We start from the raw sequence: 21,298 nt of genomic DNA on the forward strand, positions 1-21,298 counted from the left end.
TGATATCACGAAGAGTAGGATAAGGAGAGTAGAAGGGAAGGGTGGGGAAGAGAAAGAGAAATAGGGAAGAAGCGATTATTATCCAACGGATTTTTAGTAGCATCATCGTAGTCGTGAAAAAGAAGAACAGGATTGCAGGTTGGACTGCAACCGGTAGTAAAGGTGTCGTTCGTTATTTCAAAGAAGAAAAGGAAGAAGAAGAAAAAGGAAAAAAGATATAAGAAAGGGGAGGGAAAGGGAAGAATAAAGCTGGTAGGGTGGTAGTAAAGAAGGTAAGATAAAGAGGAAAGGAGAGGACGGATCCGGTGCAACACTGTCCTCAGAAGTTGGATGCTACAATAGCAGTGTATCTTCTGGCGCCTAACCGTCTCACGGACACGCCTTCCAACCTAAGAAACTGCGAGTACAACCTATCCACTTTCTGCTCTTTTATCCGTGTACCCACAATATTGTAATATCGTGATATCAAGTCCACCCCTTTGGAACGTCACTCTTTTCAACGCGCTGCGTTCTTGTATAAAACACGATTACGAGTATGAGAAACATAAACCGATTTCTTCCTTTTGTTTGGTGGATGGGGAGGGAAAGGAGGGAAAATATAAAAGTTTCAATTATTTTCAAATTGTAAATCGTTGAAGAGTATAAACTATAATTAACGAGTAAACAAAGTTAATATAAATCGGCTATTTTTCTTTTTCTTTTTCATTGCATTTATTTTCTTTAGATAGAAATGGTATTTACGATTCGTTAGAAAATGTTATACGATCCGTTATTACTCGAAACGATCGACAAAATAATACTCGTAGTAGCAGTAATACTTGGTTACCACTTGATATACCAAACGTCAATGAAGATCCGTTGAAGTTGACGTCGATAACTATGGTCACGGGAACCCTTCGATGATAGCTAATCACAGTCATTAAGTGCATCGCAGAATTTGTTAGGTAAATTATCGAAGAGCAACGTAACTCTTCCCAACCCCCTTTTAAGCCCCCTTTTAACCCCCTTTTAACCCCCTTAACTAACCCCTACCTTCTCCTCCTCCTCTTCCTACGTAGAATTTACATTCCTGTCACGCGTCCGGTAAACGCATGCGCTCGCACGGACGGTTTCACGTGTATATCGATAACGCGAAAAAAATGTTACAGAAAGAAGAGATTCGAATCTCGGCTCGTTACGCGGTCGCATCAATCATATTTAAAACGATTCTTTATCGGAAGTATGTGTTGTGCTCCATCAACGAATACGACTTTTCGTTCGTTGTCTTTTCAGCCAATATTCCGCGAGTGGAGATCATATTTCACAATGCGCCTTATTAATCACAATCTGACAGTAGCGTTAAATTATTTCCGATAGCGGAATACGATCGATAAACCACGTCGGCCATTCTCTTCTACTATTTTCTACTAAACCACTAGTTTCCGAACTTCAATGAGATTTAATGCTATGCGGTCATATATGTCCAATCGAAATCTACGTCTTTTTTGATGTTGATACCAACTGGTTAAGTTTGAAACGCGTAAACGCACATAATTTATATTTGTTTTCTTTTTTTTTTTCTTTTTTACGACCAATGCATTTGTAAAATTATACTTCTCTAAGTTCTACCGATTGCAATTCTTATTTCGATTTTGGTGATTTTGCAGTATAGATACTTAGTTCTAAGAAAAAAAATGTTACTATTTTATAAAGATACGATATTTTTATTCTATAAGTAACTTTTACAGGAAAGGAAATGTTTTTTTTTTATCCTAATAAATTGCTATATCACACAACATGAAATATTTATTCATACACAGAGTCCTCTTCTTAAAATTGATTGTTTAAATAATCCATGCTGATGGTTTTTAATTTTTTTTTAGCGAATACAGTAAAAGTCTTGCGAAACTAATGAAGTTATTTCTGCTTGATCACTGTGAAGTCGAAGCACGTAAATTTTAAAAGTTCACTCAGTATGCGCTCCACAGGTGTTTCCAATTTGTCGTAAAGCGACTAGGAGGATCAAAAGAATCATTATACGAATGAAACAATGATTGATGGTCTAGCGTCGATGACTAGAGAAATTAGTTTTAAATGGTTTTCCTATTTTAATGAATAAAAGTATTCCTATTAACTTTGAATGATGATTTGAAATATTTTTTTGCGGAATACGCAACGTTCATTGAAAAACCGATCATCGATTATTTCGATAACGTGTTCAGAAATATTCAACATTCATTAAAATGTAATTATTCACTGTTGCATGAAAGAAACAAGACAAGAAAACTGATAACTTTTCAGCATTCCTCTACGTAATAAGCATTTGTTCTGTGTAAATATGAACAAAATCTTGACGAAACCTTTGAAAAATCATTACATAAATTTCCATCCTAAAATCTTTAGTTCTCCACACGAAAAATCTAACTCATCTTCACTTGAACTGATTCTTTCATCGTATTCCATTGTCACGATTATCTAAGAGACATATATAACAATGCATGTAAATGACATTTTGAAAATTGTTGAAAGGATTCACGAAGCTTTCTTGCCCAGATAAATCATAAATAAACATCATGTAATCTCTTTAATGCAAAGGTTTTATTAATTCGTCGTAATGTCATTCAACGTGGAATCAAAAGTTTAAATATCGTATCCCTGAGAAAATAGTAAAAACATTTAGTACGGGTTAGGAGGGTAGTAAAGGGGTAAGTTCCACAGGTGTAAGAGTAAGCATTCGCAGACGGACAAGAGCTGAGAACAGAATAGTCCTACGATAATTAATCATCATCTATTGATAAGAGATAAGTGCGAGAGATTAAAGTAGAGACGAGAGAAGAGAGCGAGTGAGGTGGTACGAAGCACAAAGAGGAATGTAGAGAAAGGATGGGGGAGGGGAGGGAAAAAGGAAAAGGGGTGAATGGTGATGATGGTAGTCGGAAAAGGATTGAAGAGGGAGGGTGGAGGTTGGGATGGGGGAAAGGGACAGAAAGAAGAATAAAGAAGAAGAAGATAGAACTCAAGAATCGGCAAGGACTCTCTCTCTCTCTCTCTCTCTCTCTTTCACTTTGTCGCGGCTGCGCGTATCAAGAGTTCTAAAGTGTCAGCGGAGGGTTGAAGAGGGGTTGATATGGTGATGGTGGGGGTGGACGGAAAGGCGCGAACGGAGGAGAGACGAACGAACACGGCGGGTATTCGTTGCTCTCGGCAGAGCACGATAGTTCAGTCGGGATGAAGGTCGCGCACCCTCTTCTTCTACGGTGCCGATGAACAGTGAAGAACGTAAGGGTAGGGACAAAGGTTCGCGATGAATGGTGAACGTATTAACGTGAAACGTCTTACGGGAATTAAACATTATCCCGATCGTTTTCGTATACTTACTATGGCATTCCTGACAGTGGTGGCTATTGCTGGACAAGCACGTACAGATAATTCATCATTAAATTCCGGTGAGTTAGTGAGTAGTCATTATAGTAATTAATAAGATTATGTTGTTTTTCTTCGTCTTCGTCTTCTTCTTCTTCTTCTTCTTCTTCTTTATTTATTTTTTCATATTATATTCGATTGATATCTCGATTCTACGATTATTCGATATACGTATACATGTGTATGTGTGTGTGCGTGTGCGTGTGTATTTTGTTTTGTTTTTAATTTCAATATATTATTTTGTTCCTTTTTTTTTTTCTTTTTTGAAATTATTTGCGACGTTTTATGCGAACGCTACCGGTCGAAATATTTTCTCCTTTTTTCTTTCTCCGTTTTGTTTCTTTTCCTTTCTCTTTTTCTTTTTCTTTTTCATTTTCTTTTTCTTTTTCTTTTTCTTTTTTGTCCTTTTCTCTTTTCATGCAACAGTGAAAAAGCTTCCCCGTCGGTCCACTCGTTACTTTTTCTTTTCTCATTTTCTGACTGTAACTCTTACACGCGCGTAACTCGCCAAGTACCGCACGCTGTGCTCGATAACTTCGCCGACTGGAAATGTCGTGCTTTATTTTCGTGGTAGTCCGTTACTCACTCATGTATATATACTTGACGACTCATTACATGCATATTTTAGAGTACCATTACGTCGTATTGTTATAGTACGTGTTGTTGATTGTGTTTGTATATCGTGTGATTATATCGAATATCGTAAATAGATCATTCATTCGTCGCAAAGTGCATAAATCCTAGTTGTCACGTGTATTATAATGTGTTAGATTTATTTTACAAAAAAATATTAACGACAATATTAATATTATTTATATTTACGAGCAATTTTTTGTATTAAATCATAGTCAATAAGTAAATATAATAAACGAATAACAATATAACATTATTTATCATATTTGCACATTATACCAAAAAAGAATGATATTAAAACAATGAGAATATTATCCGTAAAATTGGAATAAACAAAAATCCGATGAGTTCTTTTTCTTCGATTAAACGACAAAATCCTTTCCTATAAAAGCTATATAAAGTTAAGAAGTTCGCATCAAGGATTCATGATACGAGACGATCCCGATCAAAAGGCTAAAGCAATGCAACGCAATGCAGCAATGCATTGTCAGTAAAACGTTGAGATCTTCTTACTAAGATTACGGGAATGGTCGCTTTGCATTCGATTATCGTAGCACACGCGAGTCAAGTATATGTAGCTTTTACTGGTATTACGGTGATCGTGTTCTTTATCGTGCCACCGCAGGTGTAATACGAAAACGGCTTATGGCACGACTGAAAGAGGAGAGAGAGAGAGAGAGAGAGAGAAAGAAAGAAAGAAAGAGAAAGGGACAAAGGGAGAGTGGGAGGAGGAATCTAGGAGAAGATAGGGAAAGATATAAACAGAAAGGGACTGTAAAAGACTACTTCTAGTGGTGATTACTCGAATACGCGCCAACGCCAACGCCTGTAACACCAAACTCATGCCACTGTTTTCTATGTATATATAAGCGAATGGAAATCAGTGAATCCCGTAGCTGAAACGTAATCTAACTCTGAAACAGATTGTCCTCGGCTAGTGATTCGGGGTGGGAGGGAAGGGTGGTGAAGGGGGATCAGGGAAAATAATATCTTTCGGTATAGCGAGAATTGAAGTAAATGTTCGTTGGCTCTTTGATAGATTTATCAAGCGAGAAATGGTAATACATAGGATAAATAAAATTTGTCTATTTTAAATTACAATTGAAATTAACGACAAAAGTTTAATTTGATTTGTTAGAAATTATTCAACAGTGAGATAATACCGATAGACGATGAATTGTGGTCAATGTTTTAGATCGTGTTGTGTGCCTTCTCACATACTCCTAGAACAATCCGAATAGAACAAGAGAACACAAATCGTATTACGTATATATCGTTATCCAGTGTGGTCATTAAATAATAAACTCATGCGGGTTTGCAATCTAATCGACTAATTAGAGACTATTGATTTGGATAGATGGAAACGATTAAACGCGAAATTGCAAACATTCGCGAATTGAAACATGGAACTCGTCTATCTCTTATATAAGAGAATATATTTGAATTTTTTCGTATCGTAGACACTTAACATTGCTCGTCGTTATAAAAATTACGCGGTAATTGAAAATGTTGAATGGAAAAAAAATAATAAAGAGGTAACGTATTATAACTTTCGAGGCTTTGAGGTTGAGAAAAATTGATGGAGTAATTTCTTTAATGCGGCGTAATCTTCCATCTATGGTTAACAAGTTCTTTCGTTAAACGGTCGATCCCTGAGGTGAAGTTGATTTCCACTCTCGAGAAGAACCCCTCCGATAGCTTTTCATAAATATATTATTCCTCTGTATGAAAGTCAAGTAAGTAAAAGTTAAATTAACTCTAAATCCAGACGCGCCGCTCTTGCGAATTTAATTTAGGATCACACGCCTTCTATCTCTCGAGATGATAAATAATGCGAATAGGAAGGAGAAGGAGGAGGAGGAGGAGGAAGAGGAAGAGGAGGCTGTTTGGTAAAATGGTGGTGGTGGTGGTGGTAGTAGTAATGATGGTGTGTCCTCGTATACCGAATCTAACAGCTTTGCTTGAATATTATTTTCAACGAACGAGTGAAATCGAAAGTTTAATTATCACGAAAAGTAGGAAATTTAATTATCGCGTAAACGTGTAGTATACCCTTTATTTGGCAGTTCACGCTCAAAATCGAAATATACAATGAATATTCGTTATAATATTCTGCGAGTAATTATATAGAATATTATCGATACACGATTATAATGTCCTTTCGTAATAATGCGCAAGATGGAATATTATCTGCGTGTATAGTCGCGATAGAAATAGATCAAGCTTTTTCAAAATAACATGACATTTTAATTAATAGATCTAAATTGTCAAAATGACGAATAGGAGATAGCAATCGTTTCGTCGAATCCAGTAATCTCTTTAAGTCGTGGAAAGGAGTAGGGTTTCCTTGAGTTCAGTTTACTGCCAACCTCTGCATACATCACGCACATGTTTTTGTTGCACGTGGTCGAAGAAAATGCAACCTGATTTACAACCGACATTTACTTCGGAGAACATTCCCTTCTCTGTCGGAAGATAAATCGACAGGACTTGCTGCTGCACGCTCTTCTTCCTTCTCCTACCACTCTCTCTTTTTCTCTCTTTCTCTCTCTCTCTCTCTCTCTCTCTCTTTCCTTTCCTTTCCTTTTACTCTATCTTTTTTTCTTTTCTTCACAACCTTACACTCGAAGTTACTTAAATTTAATAACTCTACGGGAAAACGCACCTGACAATTTTTATCTTTCCATAACGCCTCACGGTTATTGTTAGTTGAATGGGAAACGTTTCTATGGTGGAAACTCGTGTTTATACTTTCTCTATCTGTCTGTAGATGTAAAAAATTGAATTATTTTTTAGAAGAGAATACGTATAATATATAATTATGTTAACGTTAATTCGTGAACAATTTCATTTTATAATAAGAGAAAGAAAGTTTCTCTTGTAATAAGATTAAAATGACGAAAATCGAATATAAATACCGGTCGAGGAGTAGGATATTATGTATAAACAAAACATTGAACGATTTTTCGATTAGTTTAACCTTTTCCCTTCTCAGTCGTTATTCTTCTCTGCTGCCGACAAGATGTGTTTCTGTATTAAGTATTATACATTTTTTATCTCATTTATCTTCTTCTTTACATTATATACAATATTTTATATCCATTTGTTTTATAACCGATGCTCTAATTAATAATATTCTTATTAATTAATCTCGTTAGATATATTTCGCTTTATATAAAATTATAATATATACACGTATACGTATATCACATCGACATCGACACACATACTCGCCAGCACATATGCATATCACTTGCATAACAACAAAACGTGAACGCTTATATATCCGAAAATAAATTTGATACATTTTTAATATCGTGTTTACATATATCGGTGATCAAAAAAGTTTATAAATAACTGAGTGTCCTTTTATAGATCGTTTCTTCGGATTATCAACAAGAAAAAAGATTATGTCGTTTATTTATTTTTAACAAGAACGTTAGTCGGTCTATATATTTCGTACTATTAAAATGTGTTTCTCGCTGAAAAGTAAATTTGTTGAAATGATCTCGTTGGTGAATGGAATTTTAATATTTCAGGTATGTATATGTATGATGTATATGTATGCACGTTAAAAATATCAAATTTGATCAATTAAATATAAAAGCGTATGTAAAATAAAATGGAAATATAAAAAAGAAACAAGTAATAGGTTTCAAGAAAAAATTTATTCGCCGTCGTCGTTATTAAATATTTATTATTTTAATCGTTAATCGAATAATATGATTTATGATCAATCGTATATTTATGAACACTTCACTGTCAATTAACGAACGCAGAAATTTAAATTAAGCCGCCCGCCTCTATTTTAGAATATTCGAATAAACGAATATCGTAGGTAATAAAAGCTTTTTTATTCTTTTTTTTTTTTTTTTTTTTATTATTACCGTATCGAGATATAATGTTGAGTCAGACTGACAGGTGCATTAATTTTCCATGTATTCTTTGGTGGTGGGGGAAGGAGAGGGAGGGGTATGTATCGCACGATCATGCCCTTACAAATGACTTCTTTATGTCATACGGGAATATCTAACTATTATAAAATATTAATAATTTCATTAACTATCAATTGACTAATATAATGAAAGGATTATACTCTGCTTTCGAAAACATTCCATGAAATAATTTATACGTATATAGGAGGTATTACAGCTATGTGCAACAGATTTATGTATCTCTAATTAAATTTCAATCTAATACAAAAGCATTTAATGCTAGGTAGTTATTCATGTGAATCAAAATCGTCTTGTATTCGTGTAATAATAGCGAAACCCGATTAAAAAGGTAATTAACCCTTTGAATATCGTATAATATTGTTTCGGTGTTGTCCACACAAAGCTACTGATAAAAAGATTTAATAGTTAGTGAAAGGTAATGTAATCATTTGCTATTTTTATTTTTAATATATAAAATTATAAAGCAAATAAAAGTATTATGTATTAAAGTATGGTTTCGATGCGAAAGAAAATTTTTTTCTAATGATTTTTCTATTTTATACAAAAGTATCGTATTACGCGCGCGTGTTTTGTAATATTAATTATAATAGTATAAATATTTAAACGCACGTAGCAACAATAAATAAGTTTATTAATAAAGATAAAAAATGATATTTTCTTACTTTCACAGAAAGAAACACGTCAAGATAATTGTATTTTAATTGCGATTACATAATAATAATAATAATAATGAAACAATATATGCTTCTAAGATGAATTATTGTGTTATTAAATTCTCGTTAACGATATATCATAAATTTCATTAATTATCCAACTTGTGAACAAATCTTAACGAAATTAAAACTAACTCAACGATTCGTAATTATAATTTTGTCAAGAGATAGAAATGATTTCGAGGCATTTCGCATTTTACTCTGTTCTCTCTTATTGAGAAAAACTTTATATTAGAAAGAAATAAAAGAAGAAAGAAAGTAGGAAGGAGAAAAACTCGATGAAAAGAAGAACGTAGCAGCATTCTGTGAACAATTTTCAGCTCGTACGTGCCGAAGTCGAAGAACGTACGCGATTATATTCCGCGCCCGAATAAATGCTCGCAAGAGCGAAATTGTTGAAAAAAAAATTGGTACGCGCAATCGGTATATATGGGTGCGCATACCGAATATGAAATTGTAACGAATATTTAGTATGCAGATTTGGTACGAGAGAATATTTGTTACGGCTCTTCTCGCTTCCTCTCTCTCTCTCTCTCTTTCTCTCTCTCACACGTTCTCTATCTATCTATCTAACTATCGATCTATCTATCTATCCATCTATCTATCTATATGTATATCTTTTTCTTTCTCTCTTTCTCGCCAACAGTCTGGGGACGTGTATATAAAAATCAGATTAAATAATTTTATTTAACATTTATTTCGTCACTATGCTGACAGAGTTTGTTGTTAACGATGTTTTGCTGTGGTTCGTATTCATTTCTATCTACGATCACCGCATATATATATAAAAAAAAATAAAAATGAATACGCTCGACTCGTGAAAAGAGGAGAGAGAGAGAGAGAGAGAGAGAGAGAGAGAGAGAGAGAGAGACTATTGATTTAATACACTTGCGATTCAACGCTAACAAGAAACATACGGGAAATGATTTTGTTCCGATTTTTTTTGTAAAAAAAAATCTTTCTAGAGGATAATAAACCTGTAAGGAATAAGAAATTTATGTTTTCTATCTATCGATGTTAATTGAATTATATAATAAATATGAAACGAATTATATCGTATCTTGAAAAATGAGAGAAATATTTTTCTTAAATTATATATTTATAAATATGCAGAGATTTGTGGTAAATTATCGAATGGTAATGAATATTTCATACTTTGTTAATAGTTCAACTCTGAGAGTTATATTTATTAGTAAGAAATGATGTATCTGCAATAAGCACGTACACTCGGTACTTACGTAAAATACATGTACATATGTAGGAAAGCAAAGCAAGCAATATTAATGAACTATGTTATTAATGAGGTACGGAACTACGTTTTATCCTCAGGAGTAACATTCAATAGCATAAATAATTATAGAAAATCGATAAATATAATGAAAATTGATGAATAAGAATTGCATAAAGGTGGGAGGTGGGAGAACCAATATAAAAATTTTTAGAGAATTACAAACGTATCTGATTAATTACGCATAACGATGAGAAATTTTAACGACAACATATGCATCAAAGGACATTGCTCCGGGAGCAGCATTAAAATCTACGGTTTCTCTCTAGCCTCAGAAACGTATATAGGTACATATACATACACATACGTGTACCAACTAAATGACGTTATAACTTTTCAAGTGACTTTACAAAGTACCAGTAGTTAGTTATTCCGGTATGTTATTAATAATTAATGCCAAGCTATTTAAAAAAATGATGATATGAATCAAAGAAAATATAATTTTAAAAAAGTTTATTGGAACTGTGCAGTGTTACTTCAACTATTTATAAATATATACGTGTTACTCTGTATAATTGGAAAAAATAATAGAAGATTTATATATATCGTTTCAAGATGACGGATCATTTTTGACATCGACAAGACGGACGACTCGCTTGGATAGAAATGAGAGAGAGAGATGCTAGTAGCGAAACAACGAGCGAAATCACGAATGAAACATTTTCACGATAATCCTCTTAGTTGGACCCAGATTAAGCCCGAACACGTCTACCACCACTGGCTCCTCGGTTTGCTGTCAAATGCAAATACCGCGTGTTCCGCTATGCTAACGTGGAACGATTGTCGCACCGAAGGAACATTCTAGACAGAATCAACTCTACCTACTGACTTAAACTGATATTCATGATTTCTAAGTAACAAACCCGATCTCGAGGCCTCTTTTCTTCTTACCAAGGTTACAATTAATGATTTATAATGATCGGACAGATGATGAAATATCTCCTTTTATATTTATTTTTTTGTCTTTTTTACTATTACTTTTCTTCATTCCCATTTCTTTAATTTTTCGTTTTGTTTCGGTCCCTTCGTTCTTTATTTTTCTTCTTCTCTTTTTCTCTCCGTGACAAAAATAAAATACGCACAAGTTTCCATCCCTTATTTTTCCATCGTGGAAAAACGGTGCAAGTCCGGGGCTAACTTTCTTTCTCGTATTTGTTTCCGCATACGTAACACGCCGGAACAAACCGAGTTACATAAATTCCTTTGTATATAAATACCTTTAATTTTGAAAAGTTCGTTGTGTCCACCGTTGGTTGCATCCGTGCTTCGTCGCGTTCGCGACTTCTTCTCTCGTGTAAAAATGTTAAAAGAAAGCGAAGAAAATGGTAGAATGAACGGAAAAAGTTGTGAGAATAAAAGACGGAAGAGAGAAAATTAGTAGAGAAGAAGAAGAAGAAGAAGAAACTAGAAACTCTGTGTCTGAGCAATGCGAACACTAATGGTAACAATTCGAAGGGTCTGTTTCTAAGAAAAGGAAATGAATTGAAGCGATTCACGGATTAAGAAAAGTGACATAGTTACGACATACCGGGATGATGTCGAGCGTGATTACTATTGGCCCCGTTTGCTGATTTCTTCTTTGTCGGTTAATAGGCAACTTTCGTAATTTAGTCTTTCTATTATAAAGATATATAAACGCACATTCACACACACACACAGTCACACAGACTCTTACATTGGCATGTTATATAGTTAGAGAATTTGCTTAGAACTCAGGGAAGATATTGTGTACACCAAATGTATCAGCATGCATGCAACATGAAATGTCTGATTTGCCAAACATCGTCGTTTCAACCTATGTCAAAAGGATTCCTTAGAATATTCGTGTAACACGCTGAACTCGTTATATCGAGTAATGGTCTATCATTTCAATCTTATACACGCGAATTTCTCTTTATCTCTTCATCATTATTTATTATTACTAATGCAAACTTTCACAAATATTATTTTCATACTAATTTTAAATTTATTGACAGGAATGATTTGACGTTTCGTTAATACGTATTTTACAAGTAAATACTTTTGAAAAGATTTGCTTTATTGAAACATATTTAAAATAATACTTTATATTATTTTATTTTAATTTATACACAAGTAACATCATTTTTGTAATAATTATGATTGAAATAATTGTCGAACGAGAAATGTTTAATTGATCATTTTGACGGATTGTACGAAATTAATATCAACGTCAAATTTTTGCAATTATTTTTATTCTTGGTCACTGATGTATAAAATTCGATAATCCGTTTTGACAAGTGGCATTTACATTAAGACTCTATGTGAAGTAATTAATAATATCGTAAAAGAGAGAAAAAGAGATAGAGATAGAGAGAGAGAGAGAGAAAGAGAGAGAGAAAGAGATACAGATGGTCAGAGATTGGAGGTAGATTAGAATTAAATTTTCAGTATCCTATTACAGTGGCGTCGGTTCATCCTAACGAAGATATCAATTTGTAAGAGGGAAACAACCTGTTATTACGAATTTTGCGATTTAAAAAAAAAAGAATAGAAATCATATTGTTGAGCCATTGGCTATTGTTACAAGTTATATAATAATATTCATAATTTTCGTTATATCGATATTGAATTAAAACGTAACGTATAGATTCCAATGTAATTCATGTTAGTTGGGTATTTAATTAAATCATATCGTAATTAAATTTTATATTAGATTTATCTCATCATGTTATATACATTGCACCTCGATATACAATTGACACATATACATATTCGTCTATTTTTGTAAAAATATACTTATGCTAATTGAATAGAATGTAATAAATATTTGTTTTTTATTGAATATTCATGCATTATTCAAGATAAACGTATGGGGGAAGGGAGAAGAGACTGTTACAAATTGGTACATCGAAATTATCTGGACATAGTGTGTATAGTTTGATCAATACTAGATGGGTTTATTTTTTTTTTATCTATTTACTATGATTGAACGTAATTCTGTGTACGTTGGCAATAGCAGTTGCTATTCGATCATTTTCCTTTTTATAGGGGAAAAGGTAAATATCTATGTTGACTCTTTATTTAGTCTGAAGATTAAATATATAGATATGAAATTTTATATCCTAGAATAGTTTAACTTCACATTGAGTTATTTAAAGGTATTGTTTTTTTTACTTTGTGAAAGGAAGAAATAATATATGCATTCGTCGTTATTATTAAGATTAATTTTTGATCGTTCATTTCGTCGATTTAAAATCGAATAAAAATGATTAATTTATATTTGTTTCATTCGTATAACCACAAATGTACGGCTAAATGATTATAATAATATTATAACTGACGTAACAAAATATAATATATTTCGAGTTTAAATTAAAAACAAGAAAAGAAATAATTATTAAAATATTTTATAAATGTATCAACTTGCCTTAAGCAATTTAAATCCATATATATATATATTTATATTTCATCAAAAAAATACTTTTCAAATATATTTTAATACGTATTTTATCAAGAATTTCCTCTAACGCGCGATACATATATTACGATACACATAAAAAGAAAGTTATATAATTAATTGATGAGTTAAAATGAAAAAAAGTAAAAAACTTGTTTCTGGTTTCCCCTTACGTCGTACCATCCTAACGCGAAATCGATCTGATCGTTTCCGTACAAAAGAAAAGAAAAAGAATAGTAACTATGAGATTTGTAAAAAGTTTCCTTGGAAATGTTTTTCATTAAACATAGACTATTGGAAACATATAGATAGGTTTGTAACGCGAAATGGGAGTTTAATTTAGAGCGTCCATTAAGCGAGAAGCTGGGCCAAAGTAGTCGTCCTATGCATCAAACTACTATCCATTGGAAAACTTTGCAACAGGTATAACGATGCATGTCCGACGTATCCGTGCCGGTTGACGGGTCAGCTTTAGAGTCGGTTGTTAAGCCCGAGTAGAACTGTGTGACAGATACACACACAAGTACACACATATGTATATACACGCGTGTAGAATATTTGCGTGTACGCGGATTCGTTAGTAACGTTCGATAGTGCGAGAAGAGAGTAGCTTTCGTTGATACTATTCTATAAAATCCATTTAATTAGCAAGTGACAATTCGATAGATGCTACGGGTGTGTATTGGTGCTGTTCAGGTTTGTTCTTCATGATTATTCTATTACATTCGTATATATATGTAATTCATAATAAAAGCGTATGTGTGTTTCTCTACAGTTTATCTTATTCTCTTCTCATTTTAACAATAGTTAACAGACAATAATGAGAGGATTTTCAAGGAAAACTATCGTCGGATATCTCGGAATAGTAAAAAGAGAAGATACGATATCATCGTTATTATTATTCTATAATATATCGTGAACGGATAGCAAATTTTCCAATAAAATATATTACCTTTTCCTCCTATGTGTATTATGTAATCTATAAAATTTCATGTATATGGGTTATTTATTTTACATTGATTTTAATTATTAGTTATTGTAGAAATTTTTCATCATCGATAAGTTTCGCGTTTATAATTTTTCGTGATAATATAGGTATATGTATAACCAAGCACAAAGAATAATAAGTAATTTAAATGATTAATAAAAATTTGGAATGAAATTAAAATACAAATGGGGTCTTTGTTATCTTTAGATGTAAATTGATTCTTCATTTTTTTTTTTGGTCGAAATTTTAACGTACAAAAGGTCTTTCGAATAAAAGTATTACAATTTCGAAGAAAAAAAACTTCGACGAGAAGTAATAATTTTCCTTTTTTTTATTCGAAATAGTAATTCAAGTAAGTAAATGTAACAGATTGTCATGGGGATGAATTATACTTCACTCGTAAAGCGATTTGAAAGGTAGAAAAGGAAGAGGTTGAGTCGTTTAACTTCTCTTTCGACGTAATGCAAAAGGTACGAATTTTCGAAAGGCGAGTGAGTACGCTCGGTCATCCAGTGACATCGTCAAGCTTGGAACATTTCAAAAAAAAGAAGAAAGATCGGAGCAGTCAAGAAGTTAGAGTAGGTAGGAGGGGACAGGAGGAGGAGGGGGGGTTTAGAAACGTCTGAAGAAGTTTCAAAGAGGGAAAACTCGGATGGATCGTATCGAACGTTTCGCGAGAGTGATAGTAAGAGAAGAGGAAGAGAAGGAATAGCTAAGGAAGAAAAAGAATAAGAATAAGAAGGGAAGAAAGGAAGAAGAAGAAGAGCAGAGCTAGAAGCTAGAAGAAAAAGAAATGTTTTCAGCGTTGAAAAGCACCACGGCGAAAAGGCGCGAGACGAGGGAAAGAGAGAGAGAGAGAGAGAGAGAGAGTTTGAAAAAAGGGATGATAATACGAGAAAAAAGAAATTACGGAAGAATGTAAGAGGGAAAAACACGAAGAACGAGATAGTAGCAAAGGCACTCAAGAAAATCTAAACTGTCAATGCCTTCTAGCATAGAATGACGACGCGTTATATTTTACCAACGTTAGGAACGATTTTTGACGTGCTTATTCGGATTTTATTCAAGTACTTATTTTTTATTTGAATATTACAAAACTTTTAATTTCTATTCTGTGTGTAAAACGGGATATAAAATAAGGGATGTAACAAAAGTAAATGCAGAAGCAGAAACAGTAGCAGCAACAACAACAACAACAAGAACAATAACGAACATAAAGAAAAACGTAAACGAGAATTGGGAAATAGTTTTTTTTTTACTTTTTCAAGTTGAATCAAGTCTGGGCCAGCGCAGGGGTTGCGAGGGGCTGGGGGCTGGGGGCTTGTGGCAGGGGCAGCGGGGAGTTTTTTAAAGCGCGAAAATAAAAACTGGAAGCGAACCTCGTGTGATTCGAGTGCCATCGGCCGGCATCTCGAAACAAACTCGTAACAATTGTTCGAAACAACACGTTGAAGTATTCTAACGACTTCCACTTTATGATCACGGTGCGCGCGTTCGTCGCATAGTACTTTTTGAACACACACACACACACACATATGCACGCAGAACGACACAACAAGCTTGCAACGTTCGTCGCTCGAGCTAACAAGCTAGCGAATCGATAGAACAAAAATACGTTTCGCAGGATAGTAGTAGTAATAGAAGGATAGTAGGGAGTAGTAGAGGCGAGTGGAAATCGTTCGCGCGAATAGTGGAAAAAAAAAAAGAGGAAAAAAAAAAGGGAAATTCGTACAGAAAAGTATGCATGTGCGACGAGCGTGGCTCGTGCTCGGACCTCGCGAAAAAAAGCTCCGATGACGTCGAATCGGTCCTCTCGCTCTCTAACCCCGTTGTAATTGGGCCTTTCGACGTGTGCTTTATTGAAAAAGAAGATGGCCGACGACCCCATCGAACGTTTGCGAGATACGCGCGTTTACGATCTTTTCAATCCGTGTTGCTTTAAACAAAGGGACCGTGAAATTCTCTAATTCCGGTTATCTCTCTCTTTCTCTCTCTATTTCTAGTCCTATCGAATGGTATGTCGAGTGTACTAATTTCATTTCCTCGATTCCCGTTCGTCATTTTCAAAATAATTCCGGTCAAAGATAGATTCCCCCTGATATTTACTATTTAAAAGAAATTTTTGTATTCAAGGATTCGTCAAATACATCGATGATTAGTTTATTGTTTGTTTAATTGCGATCTATTCTTTTTATCAAATCAAATTGGATTACTTTGTTGAAGTTATTTGGATAAAAAATGGAACTATCTAATAAATGCTATTTTTTATTTGGAATAAAGAAATATATATCGTTAAAATGTAATAATTTTGTATACTCGACAAAAGTATCTTACGTTATTTAATATAGGTTGTTACATAAATAAATAATTTTTACTGTGTTTTTTCTTTTCTCTCATTTTATGTTTCTTTTTTTAATGTTCTTTCTTCTCTTTTACCAACTTAAGCAATTAATATTACTTAGAAAATCTTATTTTTTTTTGTTCGATTAATTAGCACGAGTTCAAAATTGTCCTACTTTAAGTACTGAACTTTTCCTTCCTCGTGTAGCTCGTTCCTTCGATCGAACGATTAGCTTCTTTACTAACTTACTCGAAAGAACCGCTTATCGGATGAAGTCTTAAAAGGATAATGCTAATCACAATATTCAAATAAGCGAAATTAGCGATTACCTTTACGTCCGAACATTTTTATATAGTTTTTATACTATAGATAACCTTTTTTCCATAGTATTTTGCACATATTTTTTATTATCTTTTTTTTACCATTGAATTTATTATTATTGCTATTTGAGAATAAAATAATCTTATTAAATATTGTATAATTAATTGAGAAGAAATAATTTTGTAAAAGAAAATACAATATATATATATCGATTTAAAGAGAAATAAAACAATTTAACATATTATTGAAAATTGATAGGCATTCGAATATGTTGTCTCTTTTAAAGTAAAAGAAAAATATATGGAATAATAGAGACAAAAAACGTTAGCGAACTATAACGAGCGATAACGAGGTATATTTCTATTTGACTTCGTTGAAGACGACAAGATTTTTATGTTGGAAATGTGGATAGAACGTAGAAAGAATTATATGTTAACCTTTAAAGAGAATCACGGCATTCTGCAAGCTAGTCTTTCTTTGACTTAAAATATCCGTCTCTACACAGTTACAATATTGTTGGAAAGACGAGACCCATTTTTTATAATTATTAATTAAATGTCTTCTCTTAAAATCATACCTTCCGTGCTTTTATATCTGCACAGTATGTATATCTGCACTAGTCAAATGAATTCCATATGCGATTCCGTGTCAGAGATAGTTCACATTTTTTCTCTTTTTTGTTTTTTCTTTTTATTTTTGTTTTATTATTTTCTTCTTTTAAATATATTCTTTGTCCCTTTTTCTTTTTTCTATTTCCAAAGAAAAATCCACGTACTCCATAAACAAGTACGACTATTCAATCCTTTATGTACGTAATATCTTGAGAAACAGAGTATCGAATAAAAATGCATCCAACGGGAAGGATTGTTCCTTTTTTATCTTTTGTTTTTCTTTTTTTTTTTTTTGTTTATATTTCTCGACGAAGTCTTTGAAGAGAGAGGAAGAAAAGAGAAAGAGTAAGAAGAAGAAGAAGTCTGGAAATAGTCATACTATGACTATTCCTTCTTCCTATATCTTCCGTTTCCTCACTCCTTTGAAGAGAGTGAGAGAGAGAGAGAGAGAGAGAGTCTGAACGACGATACGGAAAGTTCTTCTTTTTCGTTTGATCGAACGCACCCCAGCCCCCTGTTAACCCCTTTCCTTTTCCCTTACCCCTCCACCCTCCCGTTTTACTCGTCCTTCTTCGTGTTTCCGTTTTCTTACGAACGATTAGAGTCAGATGTTTTTCCTTTTCTTATCGTGGGAAAATATGTCTCTTGAAGAAAGGGGGGTGAGAAAGGGGTGTGGGGGCTGAAGAAAAGAGGGAAAATGTTCCTTTCCTTTAAGCCGATCGCTATGATGGTTTGGTGGGTCGTCATGCTCGGCCAAGAAATACAATGAGAGGATCGAACTATGCGAACTTCTGCACGTCTCTTTTTCTTCTTCTTCTTCTTTTCTCTGGCCAATATAACTTCCCTTACTTCTTTATTTTTATCTCTCCTTTCGATATATCTGTCTGTCCTTGTTTTTTTTTTTTTTTTCCACCTCGTAGCTTCTTATCATGGGAATATAGTAGTTGAGTGCGTGAGACTAACACGAGTTTTTCGACGATGTCAAACAGTCTGGAAATTCGAATTGGCCTCGAATTGGCGAGATCATCCTCCAACCACCACTACCACCACCATCACCCCCCGTACCCTCCCCCGCCCACCCATCGTGTGCAAGTAAGCATGAAGCTCGTTTTTTATCATTTTACGATATCTTCTTCTTCTTCTTCTTCTTCTTCATCCCATTTGTCGTAACTTCAAACGAATTTTCTTTACTCGCCTTTCGTTGTCAAATATAACTGTCAAGCTTTTCCTCATTGTAACGCGGACTCGTGGAAAAAAGAACGACAAGTTTCTTTTCAATTGATACGACTGCTAACTTCCTCTTCATATTGTGTTGGTTTTATTCTCCCTCTTCCCCCACCCCCCGTTCAATCCATCATCATCCCTTCTTCTTTTTATCGAATTAATACCAGATTCATTTGTTTTCTTATTGTTTTTGTACGTAATTGTATCATCCAGTTCTTACTTTTACTTTTGCTTTTTTCCATCCCCCCATTAGAAGCGTCGATATCTTTAAGCTACCAATGTTGCTTTTTCTTAACTGGATAAGTTACTTATGTAAGTACTTCAGAAAAATTGTATCATCAAATTAACGACCCTACGAAGTTTTATTATTATTTGAATATATAATTATATCTTCTCGGTCCGGCTCAATGATCGCTTCGTTTTGTTTTCCTAGTTAAACGTGATCGATTTTATTTTGTTATCATAATGAGTTTTTTTTACAAGAGAACAGAAAAAAAAGAAAAGTATTTGTAATTGAATAGAGATATACATAAATTATGTACTGACAAAATACAATTTAGAAAATGTTACGATTCGTGGAAAGAACTTTGAACAAAATTGAATTTCATTTTTATCAAAGTTATAACAAGGCAAAGAATTTTTCCACTGTAATGATTACATAAGAAATTTGTTTTGATATTACATTTACAAAGGCAATATTTATATAACTATTGCGATTTAATCGCTTTTAAAGACTAATTTTATTAAATATGCAAATCAAAATAGAAAAGAGAGAGAGAGAGAGAGAGAGAAGGAAAGATTATACTCGTTATCTAAATAAGCATATCTGAAAAATAGTTAGATCTTGAAATGCTCTGGAGAATTAAACTCGGATGATTCTTTAAGAAACAAGTATTGCAGGTGAAGGGTCCCGTCGCAATGCATATTTCCGGATGGAATCAGACTTGATTCTAGGCAAGAACGAAATGGCAATTCCCATAGGAGTCTCACGGGTGTCCCTTAAAATCAAGAATACACATTCGTTGTAGGAATATATATATATATATACTTAAGGGTGAATACCTTTTTCCAGTTGGCTGGGACAAAGTCTTTCGCTTCTTATCTACCACGAATGCAGCGGGAAGCACGAGATACGACACGGAACAGATTTTAGCGTTGATCGAAGGACGTGAGCCCTTCCTTCTAAGGGCTTCTCTCCTCGTTTCCTTTATACTTTCGCGAAAAGAACGTTTGGTAGAACAATGTTACGGTAATATTCGTAAGTGCTTATTACTCGATTTTCTTTCTAATAAATCAAAATCGTGTTACTTTTTTTGCACGAGGAAAATAATGATTAACGTAAATTTTTTACGTTGCATATTGTTTTTTTATTTTTATTATTATTATTATTATTATTAATATTATTTATCATTGTTTCCTAGTTTTAATATAATAAATTGAGAGTCGGTTGGATGCGTTACTACTGATTAAATTTGTTCCCATCTATACGGAGTTGAAATTTAGTATTACATCGTACATTATGAAGGTTTTCCGTGTGTTGATCGAGCAAACGGGCTTTCTATGTATTTATCAAGAAGCTTCATTATTCGTGTGTAAGTTTAGAGAATATTTAATATATATCTATGTGTATTTTATAACGATGATTTATCAAGTAATCTAACACATTTTATAAGTATTATTAAATAATGTTGAAATTTAAGATAAAATGTTTTGAAACTTTTCATTGGACTAAGAGCATTTTTTAAAAAATATAAATTTTGTTATAAATTCTGACATAATAAGAATATGTATATTAAAGAGTGTACATTTAAAAAATTGTTTCATAAGAAATTTGGTCACTTTAATTATGATCAATTCGTCCGGTAAAAATAACATCTGACAATTTTTCTTTCTTTTTATTATTGGCAAAGAAAAAAAAACCAAATAATTTACAATCAAAATGTATTTAATTACGGTAAATAATATTCGTTAAATATTACATAGATGATTTATTTCTATCAATTATTATATTGAAATTTTGTTCGTTTAACGAGATTCCAATTTCTATCGTTCCAATTAAATAGGTCAGAAATACGTTTTAACATTATCTCAATCAGAAGAGGTAGACAGAGAAGATCGAGGAAAATTAATATCTAAGGGAAAAGTTTTCGCAGAAACTCTGACGATTCATGGGGGATCATTTTCGATGGAAAGTAGAGAATACTGGAAGAGAGCACGCAATCGACATTCATTGTAATAGAAAAGTTAGAATGGTTGGCTCTCTTCGTTATTTTGAAATCTTTCCGTTCATCAGACGCGATCTCGTTTGATTTCCCTCTTTTTTTTTTTCCTTTTTTTTATTATTGCTTCCTTTTCATCGACCGTAGGATATTTTTCGCTAGTTGTTCGACCGTACGGTAAAAA

The 21,298-nt window shown here is 33.3% G+C and overlaps 1 protein-coding gene across 2 annotated transcripts in view; it reads left to right on the top strand.

Moving 5' to 3' along the window:
- Positions 1 to 3,132: 3,132 nt before the first annotated feature.
- The window catches only part of LOC106793641 (neurotrimin-like), a 126,537-nt gene continuing 108,371 nt past the window's right edge, over positions 3,133 to 21,298 (top strand). For both annotated transcript variants that reach the window (XM_014760759.1, XM_014760757.1), the window contains exon 1: positions 3,133 to 3,425. Coding sequence is in view for 1 of the 2 variants with exons in the window: in XM_014760757.1 (XP_014616243.1) it covers positions 3,284 to 3,425 (142 nt within the window). In the remaining variant the exon portion in view is untranslated. The remainder of the gene's footprint in view (positions 3,426 to 21,298) is intronic.

Source organism: Polistes canadensis, unplaced genomic scaffold (assembly GCF_001313835.1).
Source record: "Polistes canadensis isolate GaletaPanama2010 unplaced genomic scaffold, ASM131383v1 scaffold_16, whole genome shotgun sequence".
Taxonomy (NCBI): Eukaryota; Metazoa; Arthropoda; class Insecta; order Hymenoptera; family Vespidae; genus Polistes; species Polistes canadensis.